The 18,978-nt window shown below is 44.8% G+C and overlaps 1 protein-coding gene across 1 annotated transcript in view; it reads right to left on the reverse strand.

Annotated features, from left to right (window-relative positions):
- Positions 1-18,978, reverse strand: part of DDAH2 (DDAH family member 2, ADMA-independent) — a 56,094-nt gene that overhangs the window by 19,598 nt on the left and 17,518 nt on the right. The window contains exon 2 of the mRNA XM_070936665.1: positions 14,165-14,473. Coding sequence (XP_070792766.1) covers positions 14,165-14,470 — 306 coding nt within the window. The 5' untranslated portion in view covers positions 14,471-14,473. The remainder of the gene's footprint in view (positions 1-14,164; positions 14,474-18,978) is intronic.

Here is an 18,978-nt window from a genome sequence, read left to right on the forward strand (position 1 = left end):
CGTGTAACCTCCCGGGAAGCCAGTACCAACCAGGAGGGACACGGGTCCAGTAAACATGTGGCCGCACTAAGTCTCCCCAAAATCCTGTCCACATCATCAGGAGTCACAGCATCAAACTCCTCCCAGATAACATTCTCAAGACTATTCCTCGTCACCCTGCCCTGATCTACCCAGTCAGAGTCCAAATCCCCCCGGATCTGGGCGATTTTGTCATACAGGTATTGTCCGAAATCCTCCGCCCTGCCTTCTAAGGGATCCTCCCGCACTCCCGGATGGAGCAGGGCGCAGGTCACCCTAAACAGGGCGGCCGGACGATTCCCTGATGACGCAATAGAGGCGGAAAAGTAGTTAGACTTTGCCGTCTCTATCGCCACTAGGTAGGCCTTAATATGCGACCTTACCAGTGTTCGATCAGATTCAGCGAGACTGGCCCTCCAACCGCTCTCCAGGCGTCTTTTCCGGCGCTTCATTTCCCTCAGCTCCTCAGTAAACCAAGGAGCCGCACGGGATCGGCATCGGGTCAGAGGCCGCAAAGGCACAACTCGGTCCAAGGCCCCACCAGCCGCCCGATCCCAGGCGGCTACCAGGTCCTCGGCCGAGTCATGTGCTAGATCCTCAGGAAATGGCCCAAGCTCCGTCTGGAACCTATCAGGATCCATCAGGCGCCTGGGGCGGATCCATCTAATTGGATCCGCCTCCCTGCGGCGAGGGGTCGCGGTTCGAAGATCTAGGCGAAGGAGTGAGTGGTCAGACCATGACAAGGGTTCCATGTCTATATCCCCTATAACAAGACCACTCAACCACTGGCCAGAGACAAAAATCAGATCCAGAGTGTGACCTCCCCTGTGAGTAGGGCCATGAACTAACTGGGTCAGGTCCATGGCCGTCATGGAAGCCATGAACTCCCGAGCCACCTCAGACGTTTCACCGACGGATGGCAAGTTGAAATCACCCATGACTAAAAGCCTGGGTGTATCTACTGCCACCGTGGCTATCACGTCGAGTAGCTCAGGTAGGGCTGTTGCCACGCGGCAGGGAGCCAGGTACGTAAGCAACAAGCCCATCTGAACCCCACGGCCCCACCTCACAAGGAGGGACTCACATCCGGCTATCTGAGGCACAGTGGTCTCCCTCGGACCCAGATCCTCGTTAATAATAACCGCCACCCCCCCCGCCCCTCCCCTGAGCCCTCGGCTGATGGAATGCTCTGAAGCCTGGTGGGCACATTTCAACCAGAGGGACGCCACCCTCCGGGCCCAACCAGGTCTCCGTAATACCCGCCAGGTCCGCTCCTCCCTCTTGTATAAGATCGTGGATGAGGGGGGCCTTATTGACCACGGACCTGGCATTGCACAGCATCAGCCGAAGGCCCAGCTCCTGAGTATCTAAGCCACCTCGTATCCGAGCAGAGCCTTGGGGACCGGGGCAAGCAATTGCTCTCAGACAGCAAGTGCGAGCCCCCAGCACCTGATGTGGTCCCCAGCTCCCGCCATATCTGCCCCTCCCATTCACCGTGCCGATGGTACAGCCCTCATAGATATCGTCCCCCATCCCTTTCCCAATCCCTCGTCCGGTGCCCCCCGAATCGTTACCCTGTGCCGGGCACGGCTCTGACCCTGGTGGATTTCCCCCCCAATCCGCCCTAGTCGTCTTCCCAATATTTTAAATAAATTTAAAAATATTTAAATTTTTGTCATTCACATTTCATTCTGTCCCTCCTTTTGTATTCTTTCTTTAATGATTCTATTCCACCATTTCTTTGATATTAGTCTAACTCTTGTCCTGCAATTGTCCCATGGCATTGGCTGTGGTGAGTTGGCGGTGGCAAGTTGGCCGTGGTGAGTTGGTTGTAGCGAGTTGGCGGTGGCGAATTGTCATAGACCCCAATAATATGACCATGGCTGACAGTGGCAGCCACAACTATGTCAATGCAATTGGTCTGAAGATCCTCAAAATGTCAATTCCACAGGAGTAATGAGTTCTTTGTGTATGTTTACTGTTACCAGATCTGAGGTCCTATGATTCAAAACTTGTTATATTATGATGTACCATTTCAGCTAACTGATGGTTGTGTCAGCACTTCAACCTGCATTTACTCTAGTGCTGACATAAGAAGGAGAAGAGGGGGCAGCTGGCAAGAGGACGCTTGACTTCTCACCTACTTATTTTCCCTGAAGATAATGTCCCCTAGGAGATGAGATGGGAGGGGGGACATTCCTGGGAGCTGAAGTACTAGATATGGGGAGAGTGATTTGGAAGAAGGCCAATGGGACACTGAGAATTGGGGAACAGAAAGGGAAGGTTTGGGGTCAGGAAGTCAGTGTTGGCTTCGTTTGGAGTCATGTTAGGATGTCGTGCTCAATAAATAGGAGTTTTTTCTTCAAAAATTTTGTTTGAAATGCATTTTATTCGAGACGACCACGAAACTTGACAGGTTGCATACTAACAATGAAGAGTTTTAGTAGCATACAGATACTATATTAATCAGATACTACTATTAATCAGACTTCCTCTGAGTCTATGTCAAGGAAAAATACCCCAAATAGCCACCACATTTAAGAATTTGTCCTCACAGAGCCTCATCCACGTTCTTTTTTTATACATTAAGTAGATCGTGACATGGATTGTGCCATGTGGAGAGATCTAGCAGGTATCTCAGCTCCAATTTAATTTGAATTAGAATCCACATCCCTTATTAGATTTCTAGAAGTCAGCAATCACTACAGGTAATCCTTGATTTACGACCACAATTGAGCCAAAACTTTCTGTTGCTAAGTGAGACATTTGTTAAATGAGTTTTGCCCCATTTTATGACCTTTCTTGCCTCGCTGCACTTGTACAATTGTGCAGTTGCTAAATGAATCTGGCTTCTCCATTGACTTTGCTTGTCGGATAGTCGCAAAAGGTGATCAAATGATCCCAGGACGCTATGACCATCATCAATTGCCAAGTGTCTGAATTTTGATCACATGACCATGGGGATGCTGAAAAGGTCGTTAAATGTGAAAGACGGACATAAATCACTTTTCTCAGTGATGTTGTAACTTCGAACGGTCACTAAATGAACTGTTGCAAGTCGAGGACTACCTGTATTATGTTTGTTGATACCGTAGCAGGAAGATAAGGGTACAAGCGAAGAATCAGTAATCACCATCCCAAAGATACTACATTTTAACATTCCTACAAAGCGTACATCACTCATATAGAATAACCTGAAGGACAATAGGGAACAAATGAGACAAGAGAGAATGGAAAGGAATTAATGCCGTTGTATATTGTTTATTTCCATCCGGAGGATGAAGAAGAGAAAAGGGTTAGGACAGGAATGAGGAATTTGTAGTCCTCCAGATCTGACTGAACTACAACTCTCATTATTCTTTGCCATCAGCCATGCTGACCGTGACACAGAGGAATTAGTACTGAACAACATTTGGAAGGCCATTGCTTCCCCAGATGTGTTCTCCACATATTGAAGAAACAGTACTTTCCAAGAAAGGTGGAACTTTCCATTTTTTTTAAAAAAAATTTCCATTTATATTATCCCACCTCTTTTATAAAGAACTCAAGACAGCAAGCATATCCATTGCTCCTTCCTCCTCCCATGTTCCCCACCTGTGAGGTGAATTGGGCTGAGAGAAGGTGACTGGCCCAAGGTCACCCAGCTGGTTTTCACAGCTAAGGCGGGAGTTGAACTCACGGTCATCTGCTTTCTAGCCTCGTGCTTTAACCACTAGACCAAACCGGTTCTTCATATTTCCATATTGGAGAAAACATACAACTTTTATTCACGGGCCTAGAAGTTACGTAAGGGCTGGAATGTTTTCATAACCCAACCCTAAATGATATAAATAATGAAAGTGAACTGGGCACTTCAGAGAATATATTATGCAGAGTTGAATAAAGAGAGAAGGAAGACACCTCAAACGGTCCACTTATCCCTACATATTTTAACCCCTGCGGTTGCTACTCCTTCATAAAAGTGCAGTTGTCAGTCAGTTTGCTAAAGCATCAGTTAGTGCTCTGAAAGTAAAAGCAAATGGCCTTTTATGACCATACGTTTTCTGGAGATGTTGAGACAGCCTCAAAAGAAAGGAAGAATGGACCATATTCTCTCCTGTTCTCTCCCCAGAATTCCTAATGCATGGGTGTCAAACTCAAGTCCCACAGGTGCTTAGATCTGGCCCATGGGGCCGCCATGGAAACAGCGAAGGACCAGCTCGCGGTGCCTCTGCCAGTGAAAACAGAGCTCGGGAGGGCCGAGTTTTCACTGCCAGAGGGTTGCAGGAGGCTGTCGCAGCTGAAAACGGAGCTCGGGAGCCCGTTTTCGCTGGCAGAGCGCTCGGGCTGCCACAGGCACCCCCGACACGAGTGCTGTCAAGATGGCCACACCCACCCTGGCCACGCCCACCCCAGCCCCCTGAGATCAAATACAACCCTGATGCGGCCCTCAATGAAATCAAGTTTGACATCCCTGTCCTACTGATAGCCTTTCTGATGAAACAGCCTACTGGTGATTCAAACCATTGACGGAGAAGACGCTTTTCTCCCTCCCTTCCAAATAATATCCCATTCCAGACCGAATCTCGTCCCTGAATAAGGCAAGAATGCTAGAATCTTGTGTGATTTTTCAATGCTGTTTTTCTAAGCCCTTCTCTATATATAGATATATACAGTGCATGAACTTGGAAGTTCCAATCCGCCTCTAAGAAGAAAAAATAATGTGATCACATGAATGACCTTTAACTCGATCCATTATTCTTTTGTTGCATCTTCATGCCACAGAGATGCCGGGGCTGTTCTAATTTTATCAATGACTCATCTCTTTCTCCCCCACATAAGCACTTTTTAATTTAATTTTCATGGATCGGGTGCGCTTCTGCTTTTGACAACATCAGTGAGTTTCCTTTGCTGCAAACGTGGCTTTCCTTTTGTTTCAACCCGTTATGCTTAACAGTTCAGGAAATTTCAGTTTTCAAAGAATATTTTAAAATGAGTGTTTGTTTTAAAACACACACACACCTTTCCAGAGTTGCAAGGGACCCAGAATGGAAGCCTGGACCCACAATAAGTTGGGCCCTACCATTCTGGCTCTACAAACACTCCCACGATTCCTATTTCTCAGGCTTGGTGTTCTGCTCCAGCTACGGATCCCAAAGAACACAGCACACACAAACTCTGAACAAAACTTAGTTTACTCAAATAACGCAGTTTTAGCAAATGCCAGCTGTTAATAAGTGTTCTTAACAGCCTGCCAGAATTCCACAGTTAAGCTAGTCAGAGTCTTACTGGAGTTGGCAGAAAGCCCAGAAGCAAGGTTGCAGAGACATCCCAACGCAATGATTAGCGAACTAAAGTTGTTTCCTGCAGCTTGTTACAAGCTGCGTTCTTTCTTAAATAGGCTAAGGGCGTGGCCAATTAGCCCCAAGGCTTACTCTTGAGGAGACCTCCTCCTGAGGAACCACTCCTGCCTTTTGGCAGCTCTGCATGCCCGTGCATTGAGAAGAGGCTCCTCCTCTTCATCCTCTTCACTTAAAGGAGCCTCTGGAGGTTCTGAAGGCCCTGACTGAATCCCTGCCTCTGGCACCACATCTTCTTCAGGCTCCTCGCTGTCCAACTCAAGCACCGGCTGCACAGGCTGCTGGCACAGCACCACACCAGCCTCCTTGTCGTCGGGATCAGCAACAATCCACACATGCTGCTGGCGGGCCACAACACTTGGCAACTTAACATGTGTGGACTTCAACTCCCAGAATTCCACAACCAGCACGGCTAGCTGGGGCTGGCTGGGGAATTCTGGGAGTCGAAGTCCACACATATTCAAGTTGCCAAGGGCTGAGAAGCACTGCTATACATATAGTCCTTGACTTACAGTCCTTTGAAGTTCCAACAGACCTACTTGGGGGGTACTTTGAGCCCAGATTCCAAGTTCTGATAGTTGTGTGTCGTCATCCCCTCCCACTTCTTCGAGCGCTCAGCAAACGGGACACATTTATTGCCATTTGCAAAAAATCAAGATGGGGTTCACAACGGTGTGATCAAAGCCCAGCCTCCTTTTGTGTATACATCAATGTGGAGGTGGGGTTTCGATCACGCAGTTGTAAACATCCAGGCATTTTGGATCTCCAATACAGACCCACTACATGGGGCTCCCCTTGAAGAGCACTCGGAGGCTCCAACTGGTCCAGAATGCGGCCGCGCGGGTGGTTATGGGCGCAACTCGTTGTGCCCATGTGACACCCCTCCTGCGCGAGTTGCATTTCGCTGTGCACTGAAGACCCTGGCCGGGCTATCAACATGATAATTTTAAATTGGGGTATTTTAAATTTCTGGGGTTTTAAATTGAGCCGAATTTATTTAATAATTTTAAATTTTTAATTGATGTTTGTCTTGTATTTTTAAATAGGCTGTACACCGCCCTGAGTCTTTCAGGAGAAGGGTGGTATAGAAATAAAATTATACTTATGCTTAATTGAGAATCTATTGATCACGGCAGACAGAAATGCAAAAAAAAAATCAGTAACAAAATTAAAGATATCCCCCAAAAGAATAAATCAACTCTGGGACCTACTACCCAAAAGGATAATAAGTTCTCTGTAAGTATATCCAATGTAGACCCAGACATGACACACATGCATTTTTCAAGCAATTCTACATATGCAATCTGGGAAACTAGATTTGTGAAATCTGGGATGGAGGAAAAGCATCTTCATTGGTCCAACCATACTGCACTTAAACCCATTTCCCTGCTTTGCGGGAGGGGCACCACACTCTACGCAATGATTATGGGCATTGATCCAGCAGCTGGCATTCCTCTGGGCATATCGCTGCTTTTAAGGTTGTGTAACGATTAAATGAATCTTAAACCAAAATGTAAAAGGAAAAGCTGCAAATCCTCAACCCTGCTGGCCTTTTGCAAAGCTTTAAAAAAATAACTTGGCTGGGTACCTGAAGTCCCATTTCTTGGCTTTACTATTTGCTAGTTAATTCTCTTGGCTGCTTGCATTATTTCGGATGTTTTTCATTGTTTTAAATGTTCTTGTGGTTTTAAATTGTTTTTTATGGGTTTTTTGGAACCCTAAGCCAACCACAGCCATTGGTTGAGATGGGCAGCTACAGAAATAGTACCATAAATAATAAATCAAATCAAATCAAAATATCCAAGGAAGTATCCAACCAAGTATCCCAATTTCTTTCCTGAAATGTAACATAAGTAACTGTACATAAATGTAATATAATATAGAGCCTTGGTGGTGCAGCAGACTAAAGTGCTGTTAAGTAGCACTTAGCTGCCAGCTGCCTGCAATTACTGCGAGTTCAAATCTCACCAGGCTCAAGGTTGACTCAGCCTTCCATCCTTTTGAGGTAGGTAAAATGAGGACCCGGATTGTGGGGGCAATAAGCTGACTTTGTATAAAAAAGAACACCGCTTAGGGGGGGCCGAAAGCCCTACTAAGCAGGTATATACAAAAGTATGAAGGCTATTGCTTAACGCATTGTAAGCCGCCCTGAGTCTCCGGAGAAGGGCGGCATATAAATCGAACCAATAAATAAATAAATAAACAATAAATAAGCAGTTTTAGGAAATAGAAAGGGTGGAGATAGTGGGGGGGGAGGGGGATGAAGCCAGGGGTGGGCTTCAGATCCTTTAGCAACGGGTTCGCTGCCCCATTGCTGGGTGGGTGTGGCCATGGTAGGCGTGGTCTAGTCAGGCGCCTGCACCACGGCAAGGGAGAGGGTGTTTTTCACCCTCCCCAGGCTCCAGAGGCTTTCCTCAAGCCTTCAGGAGGGCGAAAACTGCTTCCCCTGGGGTCCGGAGGCCTTTTAAAGGCATTTTATTCTGTGCCTGGTTAGGGCTGTTCAACCTAAAAAGCCATTTAGAGAACAAAAGGAAGCGGAATGTTTACAAGCAATCATGTTTCTCGTATGAAGTGGTGCCCGCTTCGGAGCTCTTCACACAGAGCTTCTACTGAAGGAGAAAATGGTATTAAGGTTTCCCACTATGTATCTACAGCTGTAAAAAGAAATTCCTTTTCCTTTCAGACCAAATCCACTCCTCTGTGGCCCTCAGCTTTAAGAGACAAGGAAGATACGGAACTTGTGAGATGTATCTTGGTGGGTTGGGCATCAGCAGACACCTATAAGCGACACTGGAGGAGGAGGAGGAGGATGGGCCGGGAAGGGAGGGTGAGACAGGATCCCAATTGCCAAGGCAACCAAACTGCACTGTAGAAACACAAGGGTGCAATTAATCCCAGAGTCTCCTGCAGCAGAACAGATGGGACCTTCTACTAACACCGTCAGCTAGTTCAACCTTCTCCAAGGTGGTTCTCTCCAGATTTCCAGCCTACATCTCTCAAAGGCCAAACTAGTAGGATAAAATTATCAGTGGTTACACTGGTTGGTAAAACACACGCACACATACCAACAATCCTCGGTAATATCCTTGGAGTAGACTAAACCATAGAATCATAGGGCTGAAAGAGACCTCGAAGGTCTTCTAGTTCAACCCCACGCTCAAGGCAGGAGCCTTATACCATCCCAATGTTGTTTCACTATGTCATGGGGGTATATGCGTTTATTTTGTATTTATTTATTTTGTCATGTTTATGAGGTGTATTGTAAGGTCCAGGGGTGGGTTTTAACCGGCTTTACTACTGGTTCTCTTTGTGCGCGCACTTCGCGTGCAATCACCTCTTTGGTCGCACGCTTTGCTTTGCGCAAGCGCGTTGCAAATCTGCCCAGCTGAGGTGCGGCAATCCGCTCTGCCACACCTCTCAGCTGGGCGAAAAAAGAAGAAATATAAGGTCGGAACAACGCGAGGGCGGGCAGGAGGGCCCAGCTCCTGAAGAAAGAGAACCGGTTCGGTGACGTAATAGAGTCACCGCTACCGGCTCGGCCAAACCGGGCCGAACCGGGAGCAACCCACCACTGGTAAGGTCCCAAAATGTACTTGGGTCACCAAAATGCCAAAGAGAGAGACCCAAGAAGAGGCTTGGAAAAAATATCAGCTTTTATTTGTACAAAGAAGAGCTGGGTAGACCATACCACAACATACAGACAAAGAGCATGCAGTGAAAGGCCACACCTTGGGGAAGGTATGGCGTCCTTTTATACCTTCAGAGGCATCAGCTTAGTACCCAATTCTGGCCCCTTGGCCCATGCTTTCCTTTAACAATGCAGCAAGGAACAGAGGGGCTGGGTGCTTAGCAACACAGGTATTTGCCTGATGTAACACTGCCAAACCATGATATACCCCGCTTCTTGAGATATCCACCAGGCACGGAGTTGTACGAAAAACAAGATAGCAGAAGATATTAGAAGCAAATGGCAGAGGCAATTCCAATTCTTAGCAAAGCAATTCTTACAGAAACAAAACAGCAAGTCAAACCAATTCTTCTGACTCTACTATTATGTCCCACTAATTCTATCTATTTTATTATTATTATGTCCCTTCAGTGTTATTAGGGGTGGAGACCCTTTGAGAGCCGTATGCAGCGAAATTCCATTTTAATGTATGCCGGTTAGTGTACATTCAAAGTGACAATACAGTTATTCTAAGTCTAAGTTTATTTATTTGTTTTATTTATTTAATTTGATTTGTAGGCCGCCCTATCTCCATAGGACTCAGGGCGGCTCACAACAATTAAAATCAAACCAGATAAAAACATATTAAAATACAAATTAAATGTATGTTAAAACTTATTAAAATAATCAAACCCCATCAGTCCAGGCTGGGCAATTTAAACAGCCATGTCTTCAGTTCGTGGCGGAATGTGCAAAGGTCAGGGGCCAACCGGAGCCCCAGGGGGAGTTGATTCCAAAGGGTGGGTGTGCCCACAGAGAAAGCTCTACCTCTGGGGGCCGCCAGCCGACATTGTCTAGCCGACGGCACCCTGAGTAGGCCCTCCCTGTGAGAATGCACCGGGCGATCGGAAGCTGTTGCTGGTTGCAGATGGTCCGACAAATATACTGGGCCTAAGCCATGTAGGGCTTTATAGATCATCACCAGTACCTTGAATCTCACCCGGAGGGCAACCGGCAACCAATGCAAGTCGCGCAGGAGAGGTATAACATGGGAGTATCAGGACCCTCCCATCACAACCCGCATGGCCGCATTATGTACCAGCTGAAGCCTCCGAGTGGTCTTCAACAGCAGCCCCAAGTAGAGAGCATTGCAGTAGTCAATACGGGAGGTGACTAGCGCATGAGTAACTGTGCGTTGGGCATCTCGGTCCAAATAGGGGCGCAACTGGCGCACCAGGCAAACCTGTGCAAACACCCCCCTGGTCAAACGCCCCCCATTCTAAGTCAAATGGCTGTCCAATCTATTTTTGAAAACCTCCGGTAAGATGCCCACCTAAAGCATCCACCGAGTTGGCAGTACCACTACCCTCGTCTGTTCTACCCCTGAATCAGAATATAAGAAATGTTGCCCAATTGCACAGCTTCCCTTCGGGGAGCAAGAAACATACGAAGGAACAGGAAAGGCGTGTAGGTGCATTCACATGGTATAAAGTGTGAAATATGCTGTACAAGAGAGGTCCTCCCGACTATCACACTTCTCCTACTCGGGTACTCAGAAAGCTAAGCAAGGATGGCTCTGAAATTTTGTGGAAGGCAAGCAAAGAATGCCAGGATTCTAGAAAGAGTGCAGAGAAGAGCAACAACATTGATTAGGAGACTGGAGGCTAAAACATATGAAGAACGGTTGCTGGAACTGGGTATGTCTAGTTTAATGAAAAGAAGGACTAGGTGAGACATGATAGCAGTGTTCCAATATCTCAGGGGCTGCCACAAAGAAGAGGGAGTCAAGCTATTCTCCAAAGCACCTGAGGGTAGGACAAGAAGCAATGGATGGAAACTAATCAAGGAGAGAACCAATTTAGAAATAAGGAGAAATTTCCTGACAGTTAGAACAAAAAAACCAGTGGAACAACTTGCCTCCAGAAGTTGTAAATGCTCCAACACTGGAGGTTTTTAAGAAGAGATTGGATAACCATTTGTCTGAAATGATATAGCGTTTCCTGCCTAAGCACGGGGTTGGACTAGAAGACCTCCAAGGTCCCTTCCAACTCTGTTATTCTATTCTATTCTAAATGGGGAAGAAAGCAAAGGCAGGATGCTCGTCTGTGGATGCCAAGTGAACCAGATGGGATGCCCATGAAACCACCAGGAGCTCAGCTTGATTTCAATGAGATTTTTCTATCTTGTCTGAAACATTTGGAGGGCACACAATGGAGAAACCCCCCCACACTAAACACTGTCTTCCTGTAAAAGCAGAACTCTACGAGAATAAGGCAACAGAATAAATGCTTTCATCACCGCTCTATCGCAGTGGCTCCTGACTACAGGGAGTCCTCAGCTTACAACAGTTCATTTAGTGACCGTTCGGAGTTACAACAACCCTGAAAAAAGTGACTTATCACTGTTTTTCACACTTAGGACCGTTGCAGCATCCCCGTGGTCACGTGATCAACATCCAGACTCTTGGCAACGGATTCATATTTATGACGGTTGCAGTGTCCCACAGGGCTAGGTGATCTCCTTTTGCGACCTTCGGACAAGCAAAGTCAATGAGGAAGCCAGATTCACATAACAACCGGGTTACTAATTTAACAACTACAGCCATTCATTTAAAGAAAAGTGATAAATTGGGGCAAAATTCACTTAACAAATGTCTCGCTTAACAACAGAAATGTTGAGCTCAATTGTGGTCGTAAGTCAAGGACTACCTGTACCTCAATAGAGCTTACTAGCAAAACGATCCCTGATAGGCTGGAACAAGTTTTAGTACTGTAGTAAGTTTGTTGTTGTTGTTAGTTGCGAAGTCGTGTCCGACCCATTGCGACCCCATGGACAACGTTCCTCCAGGCCTTCCTGTCCTCTACCATCCTCTGGAGTCCATTTAAGCTCACGCCGACTGCTTCAGTGACTCCATCCAGCCACCTCATTCTCTGTCATCCCCTTCTTCTTTTGCCCTCAATCGTTCCCTGCATCAGGCTCTTCTCCAGTGAGTCTACTGTAAGTTACTACAGTAGTAAAACTTGTCCCAGCCTATTAGGGATCATTTTGCTAGTAACACCAGTAACACAATTCACACTGTACATCAGTTGACTATATGCATCATTGAGGACCTGCAAGACATTTTCTATATACAACTTGTCTTATAAGATCCCTTAAACTACAGGGTCAAGGAAAACCCATGAAAGAGCCTTAAGCAGGTGTGATGGTTCTTTTCACAACAGGTAAGCCCGAGTACAGATACATTTGCTCACCATGGAGGCGAACTGAAAAACAATTAAATCAGAGGTGCTTATCTCCATCTCTCCTGAGATGAAAAAAAAAAACACAAATTGCTTGCATGGATGTGACAGCAATTTCTTAGGGGAAATATTAAAAAGGCAACATCGGTAAAAGCAACTTTGCAAAATATGCACTGCAGTTCTTTTGCTGGTGTTTGCTTACTTTGATTTAAAAAACAAAAAACAAAACAAAAACAAAGTTTGCTACAAATAAAAAAAAAATAGTTGAGATAATTTAATAGGTTAAATCAGGTCTTAGTTTTGCTGACACATTTTTTTCCCCTGTGTTCCTAAGTTTAGCAACCACGAATTATCCAGCTGTGAGGTTTTTCAAGAACAAAACCTTGCTGGTTTCTACGACAATATTAGCATGAACTAAAGGTTAAAATTGTTAGAAGGAAAGAGTATAAAGTTGGTTTATTTGATCAAGGTTAAAATAATTTAAAGTAAATTTAACTATACTTTAAATACTTTAAAAGTTGACGTTTTATGCTTATCGATAAAGGATGGGATGTGAGATGAAGAGATATCTGTTTCTAACTTTAGGAAGTTTACAAGCTTTATGAAGAGTTTATAAACTTAACCATGAAATCTTATTTCTAACCTAATGAAAATGATGAGTTACTGAAAATTCTGTACCTGTAATAAAGCCTGAAAGTCACTTCTTTAATTTATATTCAAAATATACTATATATTGCTACCAACCTGCTTTCCATTGAGGACCTGTATACTGCACAAGTCAAAAAGAGGACTGTGGAAATATCTACAGACCCCTCACATCCTGGACATAAATTGTCTCAACTTCTACCCTCAAAACGCCGCTATAGGGCAGTGATGGCTAACTTTTTCTGGAATGAGTGCCCAAAGCGCACATGTGTGCGCACCGAAACCCAGACCCCCCAAAATTCAATGCGCAAATGCCCCCTATGCATGCGTCTCCATGCTTGCGCGTGTGCCCCCGTACATGCCCCGCCCCCATGCACACGGCCCACCCCAACGCATGCACACGCGCTCCCCTGCATGTGCCCCACCTCCTGCGCACTTTCCTAGCATGATTTATGTTGATTGCTTATTTAGTATCCTATGACTATCACTAAGTGTTGTATCTTATGATTTATGACGAATGTATTTTTATGATTACTATGATCATGACTTATCACTTATAGATTTTATGTACAGTGAGAGTTTATGCACCAGAGACAAATTTCTTGTGTGTCCAATCACACTTGGCCAGTAAAGAATTCTATTCTATTCTATTCTATTCTATTCTATTCTATTCTATTCTATTCTATTCTATTCTATTCTATTCTATTCTATTCTATTCTATTCTATTCTTTTTTTCTTGCCCTTTTTCTTCTTTCTAATCTCTTCTCTTTATTTAAGTTTCGTTTGTATCGGTTTTTACTATTGCAATCCAAATCTTCATAGAAATTATATACAAAAAAAAAAAATATGAAACCTTCCACGGGCAAGAGGTTACCGAATGCAGTGGTGGGTTGCCCCCCCGGTTCGGACTGGTTTGTAAGAACCGGTAGTAAAAGCGGCAGGAGGCTCCGCCCACTGACCCGGACGTCATCAGGAAGCTTCTGTGCATGCGCGCAGCCCCATTGCAAACTGGTAGTAAAGGTAAGTAGAACCTGACCGAATGCCTGCTTCATAAACCTAAGTGAAACATTTATACTCCCAAACAAATTTGTACAAGACTTTTTGTCTGGTTGCTAATGACACTTCACAACAGCCTCCAAGCCATTGAGAAAGCAAATGCATTCTCAAAGAAAAACTTCCCCCTCAGCAATGTATCTGCAAGAGAACCAACATCCTTTACAGATTTAAATTTGATATTAGCCATATATAAACGTTACCTCGTCTCGCCGCGTGGGCATCCATGGCCGAGTGAGGAGCACAGTATCTCCCTGGATGACTGCCAGATCCCCCACCAGTGTGGCATAGGGGAAGCCCTCGTCTGCCGCCAGTTCAATGACTTGCAGCCCTAGCTTCTGCCGCAGTATGCCAGTATAGACCCCGTACTGTCGGTGAGCCTTGGCTAGATCCACCGGATCAGCCCCGCTGTCAGATCCATCCGCTGTGGTCTCCGCTGTGGCAAAGGAGGAAGGAATGCAGCGGACGATGGCGTGGGTGTACTTGCCAAAGGAGGAGACACTGGCCATGTTCTGCAGGAAAACAGAAGAGATACAACCATTAGGACGAAATGGGCCTCATTTTTCAGTCAAATACGAGTCCCGCATTAACAGATCTTCCGCAGTGACCAGCAATGACTAAATTCTGCACCTAAAACAGTAGAAAGCTCCATTGTTAGCCCGAAAGAGTTTCATTTTGGTCAAGTCAAGTGGAAAAATTGCAAGATTAATGCAAGATTTCATAGATGACTCACACCAGCAGAGAGCCTAAGTCTACCGGGAAGGCAACTATATTTTCTGGATGCAAGAATATTCCTTCAGTAATATTTTGAGAAATACTAATGGAGAGGGCTGAAGCAAACAAGAGGTGGAGCCACTCTTTCTAAAAATAAGTGGAAATACTTGTTTCTTTCCCCTCTTGTCTTTTCCGTTATTTGCTACAGCTCGTCCTCGACTTACAATTCTTCATTTAGTGACTTAATCAATGTCTTACTTAACGAGATAAATTTTGGGCTCAATTGTGGTCATAAGGACTACCAGTACATGCCCAGATTTATGTGAACTGCATTATACAGGTAGTCCTCGGCTTACAGCAGTCCTCTTAGTGACTGTTCAAAGTTGCAACACCACTGAAAAAAGTAACTTGGGACCATTTTTCATTTATTATGACTGTTGCAGCATCCCCATGGTCACATGATTTACACTGAGATGTTTGACAACTGACTCAGATTTATGACGGTTGCAGTATGCCAGTGTCATGTGATCTCCTTTTGCGACCTTCCAACAAGCAAAGTCAACGGGGAAGCCGGATTCCCTTAGCAACCATGTTACTAACTTAACAACTGCAGTGATTCACTTAACAACTGTGGTAAGAAAGGTCGTAAAATGAGGCAACGCTCATTTAACACTTGTCTCCCTTAGCAACAGAAATTTGGAGCTCAATTGTGGTCATAAATCAAGGGTTATCTATATTCTGATAAGCAACAGAAAACCTGCGTCTGAAGCAAAGATTTTTCAATCTTAGGCCATTTACTCCAGATATTTTACTTCAAACTTAGGACCTTACATTTCTCAAGATTTCCCAAGAACTGAGATTTCCCAAGAACTGAGTTCCAGCATCTTCCTATTTACTTGAGCTACGTGACAACACTGATATATTTTCGGCGAAATGGACTTGGCCAATTCTTTAGGAACTAGGAAATTTCTCAAAAGCTGGGAGAGATGTTAGAATAGAATAGAATAGAATAGAATAGAATAGAATAGAATAGAATAGAATAGAATAGAATAGAATAGAATAGAATAGAATAGAATAGAATAGAATAATAGAGTTAAAAGGGACCTTGGAGGTCTACTAGTCCAACCTCCTACTCAGGCAAACCCTACACCATTTCAGACAAATGTCTATCCAACATCTTCTTAAAAACTTCTTAAAAACTTCCAATATTGGAGCATTCACAACTTCTGGAGGCAAGTTGTTCCACTGATTAATTGTTCTAACTCTCAGGAAATTTCTCCTTAGTTCTAAGTTGCTTCTCTCCTTGATTAGTTTCCACCCATTGCTTCTTGTCCTGCCCTCAGGTGCTTTGGAAAATAGCTTGACTCCCTCTTCTTTGTGGCAGCCCCTGAGATACTGGAAGAATGCTATCATGTCTCCCCTAGTCCTTCTTTTCATTAAACTAGACATACCCAATTTCAGCAACCGTTCTTCATATGTTTTAGCCTCCAGTCCCCTAATCATTGTGTTGATGTGTTCATCTCCCGGCAAAAATAGCAAAGTTGAAAAGAATGTAATTGCTTTCTCTATCTCCTTCAGCAGATGTCTTCAGGAAGGGGGAAGTTTACAGTTCATTCAACTCCAGGTCAATAATCTCACCAGTTATGAATGTCCTGAGAGGTTCCTTTAAAAGGCCAATCAATAATACTAGAAGATTGCACCTATCAGACCAATTAGATTCCTATTTGCAAAAGAAGCCAATGAAGGATCAATGACCTGCCCAAGGGACATCATCATTATGGACATCATCCAATTGATCGGACAGAAAGCTAGCTCAGGGTTTCTCCCAACCTCAACAACCTTAGGAGGTGTGGACTTCATGTGTGGACCTTATGGTATGTGGACTTCAACTCCCAGAATTCCTCAACCAGCCATGCTGGCTAGATAATTCTGAGAGTTGTAGTCAACACACAGTGGCGGAATTCAAATTTTTTTACTACCGGTTCTGTGGGTGTGGCTTGGTGGGCGTGGCTTGGTGGGGGTGGCAGGGGAAGGATACTGCAAAATCTCCATTCCCACCCCACTCCAGAGGAAGGATACTGCAAAATCCCCATTCTCTCCCCACTCCTGGGGGAAGAATATTGCAAAAACTCCATTTCCACCCCACTCTGGGGCCAGCCAGAGGTGGTATTTGCCGGTTCTCCGAACTACTCAAAATTTCCACTACCGGTTCTCCAGAACCTATCAGACCCTGCTGAATAGCCCCCCTGTCTATGCATCTTAAAGTTGCTGAGATTTGAGAAGTCCTCAACTAGAGAGCTGGTGTTAGGTCTTAACTATTCCATTGTTGGAGAAACTCAGTTTGCTTCCAAAGACAAAAAAAATGTAAGCCAAATATCCCATCCATTTTTTTAAAATGACAACTTAGGAGAACACATTCCAAGACACAGCAGGCAGGCAATGCCAGGCAACCTTGAGAGGCTCAGTACAAATCTCAGCGGGTCAACACGCACGACTTCCACAACCCAAAAATACTCTTGTCATCCTCGGAGACTAGTAGGATTAGAACAATTTATGCTGATTATTCAAACCCAGTCTGATAAATGTTGCAACAGTAGATACGTTGCAAAGGTCTGCCTCTTCTTGGGACAGAGCGCAATACTCTTGGTTACAGGGAGCTAATTACTGCTCTTGAAAGTTTTGCCTTATTTGTCCCAAAGCTGCTTTTTCAAGAGGCAACTGGACTTTCTGGTTTTTTCTTTGAAGACGTTTCGCTTCTCATCCAAGAAGCTTCTTCAACCTCTTGAAAAAGCACCTTTGGGACAATCTGGATGATTGAGAATCTCCATAGACAATTCATTTTGCCTTATTTGTTTACAGGTAATCGAATTATAACCATGTATATCTATGTCATATATGTATGTGTGGGGGTATCTACGAGACCCCTTTCTGCAGCCAATAGCCTCCCACCGGCCAGTACGCTCGCACAGAGAGGGCCTCCTCAGGGTGCTGTCCGCCAGACAATGTCGGCTGGCGACCCCCAGGGGGAGAGCCTTCTCTGTGGTGGCACCCTACCTCTGGAATGACCTCCCCCCAGAGATACGCATGATACCAGACCTCCGGACTTTTCGTCGGGCCCTGAAAACTCATTTATTTCACCTAGCCGGGCTGGCTTGATCCCATCCGTTCGGTTTTAATTTGAAATTGGTTTTAATTGGGTTGTTTTAAATTGTGGGCCGAAATTATTTAATTACCTTTTAAACTGTTTTTTAAATTTTGTATGCTCTGTTTTATCTCGGCTGTTCACCACCCTGAGTCCTGCTGGAGAAGGGTGGTATAAAAATCAAATAAAATAAATAAATATGCATAATGGATATCTTTTGAGAGCTGAATGCAATAAAATTTCATTTTAATGTTTGCTGATTAGTGGACATTTAAAGTGACAATAAAGTACTATTCTATTCTATTCTAACCCTAACCCTAATCTATTCTACCCTAACCCTAACCCTAACCCTAACTCTATTGTACCCTAACCCTAACCCTAACCCTAACCCTAACCCTAACCCTATTCTATTCTATTCTATTCTATTCTATTCTATTCTATTCTATTCTATCCCAAACCCTAACCGTAACCCTAACCCTAACTCTATTCTACCCTAACCCTAACCCTAACTCTATTCTTCCTTAACCCTAACCCTAACCCTAACTATTCTATTCTACCCTAACCCTAACTCTAACTCTAACCCTAACCCTAACCCTAACCCTAACCCTAACCCTAACCCTAACCCTATTCTACCCTAACCCTAACCCTAACCCTAACCCTAACCCTAACCCTAACCCTAACCCTAACCCTAACCCTAACCCTAACCCTATTCTATTCTATTCTATTCTGTTCTGTTCTATTCTATTCTATTCTACCCTACCCTACCCTACCCTACCCTACCCTACCCTACCCTACCCTATCCTATTCATTTGGTGACCATTCGACGTTAACAACAGCACTGGAAAAAGAGACCGTTTTTCACACTTACAACAGTTGTAGCAACCCCATGGTCACATGATCAAAATGCAGGCACTTGGCAGCTGGCATGTATTTATGACGGTTGCCGTGTCCCAGGATCACGTGATCCCCTTTTGTGACCTTCTGACAGGCAAAGTCAATGGGGAAGCCAGATTCACTTCACAATCATGTTACTAACTTAACAACTGCAAGGATTCCTTTAACAACTGCGGCAAGAAAGGTCGCAGAATGGGGCAAAAGACACCTTAACAACTGCCTTCCTTAGCAACAGAAATTCAGCATCAGGACAGGGGGTTAGGAAGA

The sequence above is a fragment of the Pituophis catenifer genome, unplaced genomic scaffold, assembly GCF_029215685.1.
Source record: "Pituophis catenifer annectens isolate HBS135680 unplaced genomic scaffold, rPitCat1.0.hap2 SCAF_2, whole genome shotgun sequence".
In the NCBI taxonomy this organism is placed as follows: domain Eukaryota; kingdom Metazoa; phylum Chordata; class Lepidosauria; order Squamata; family Colubridae; genus Pituophis; species Pituophis catenifer.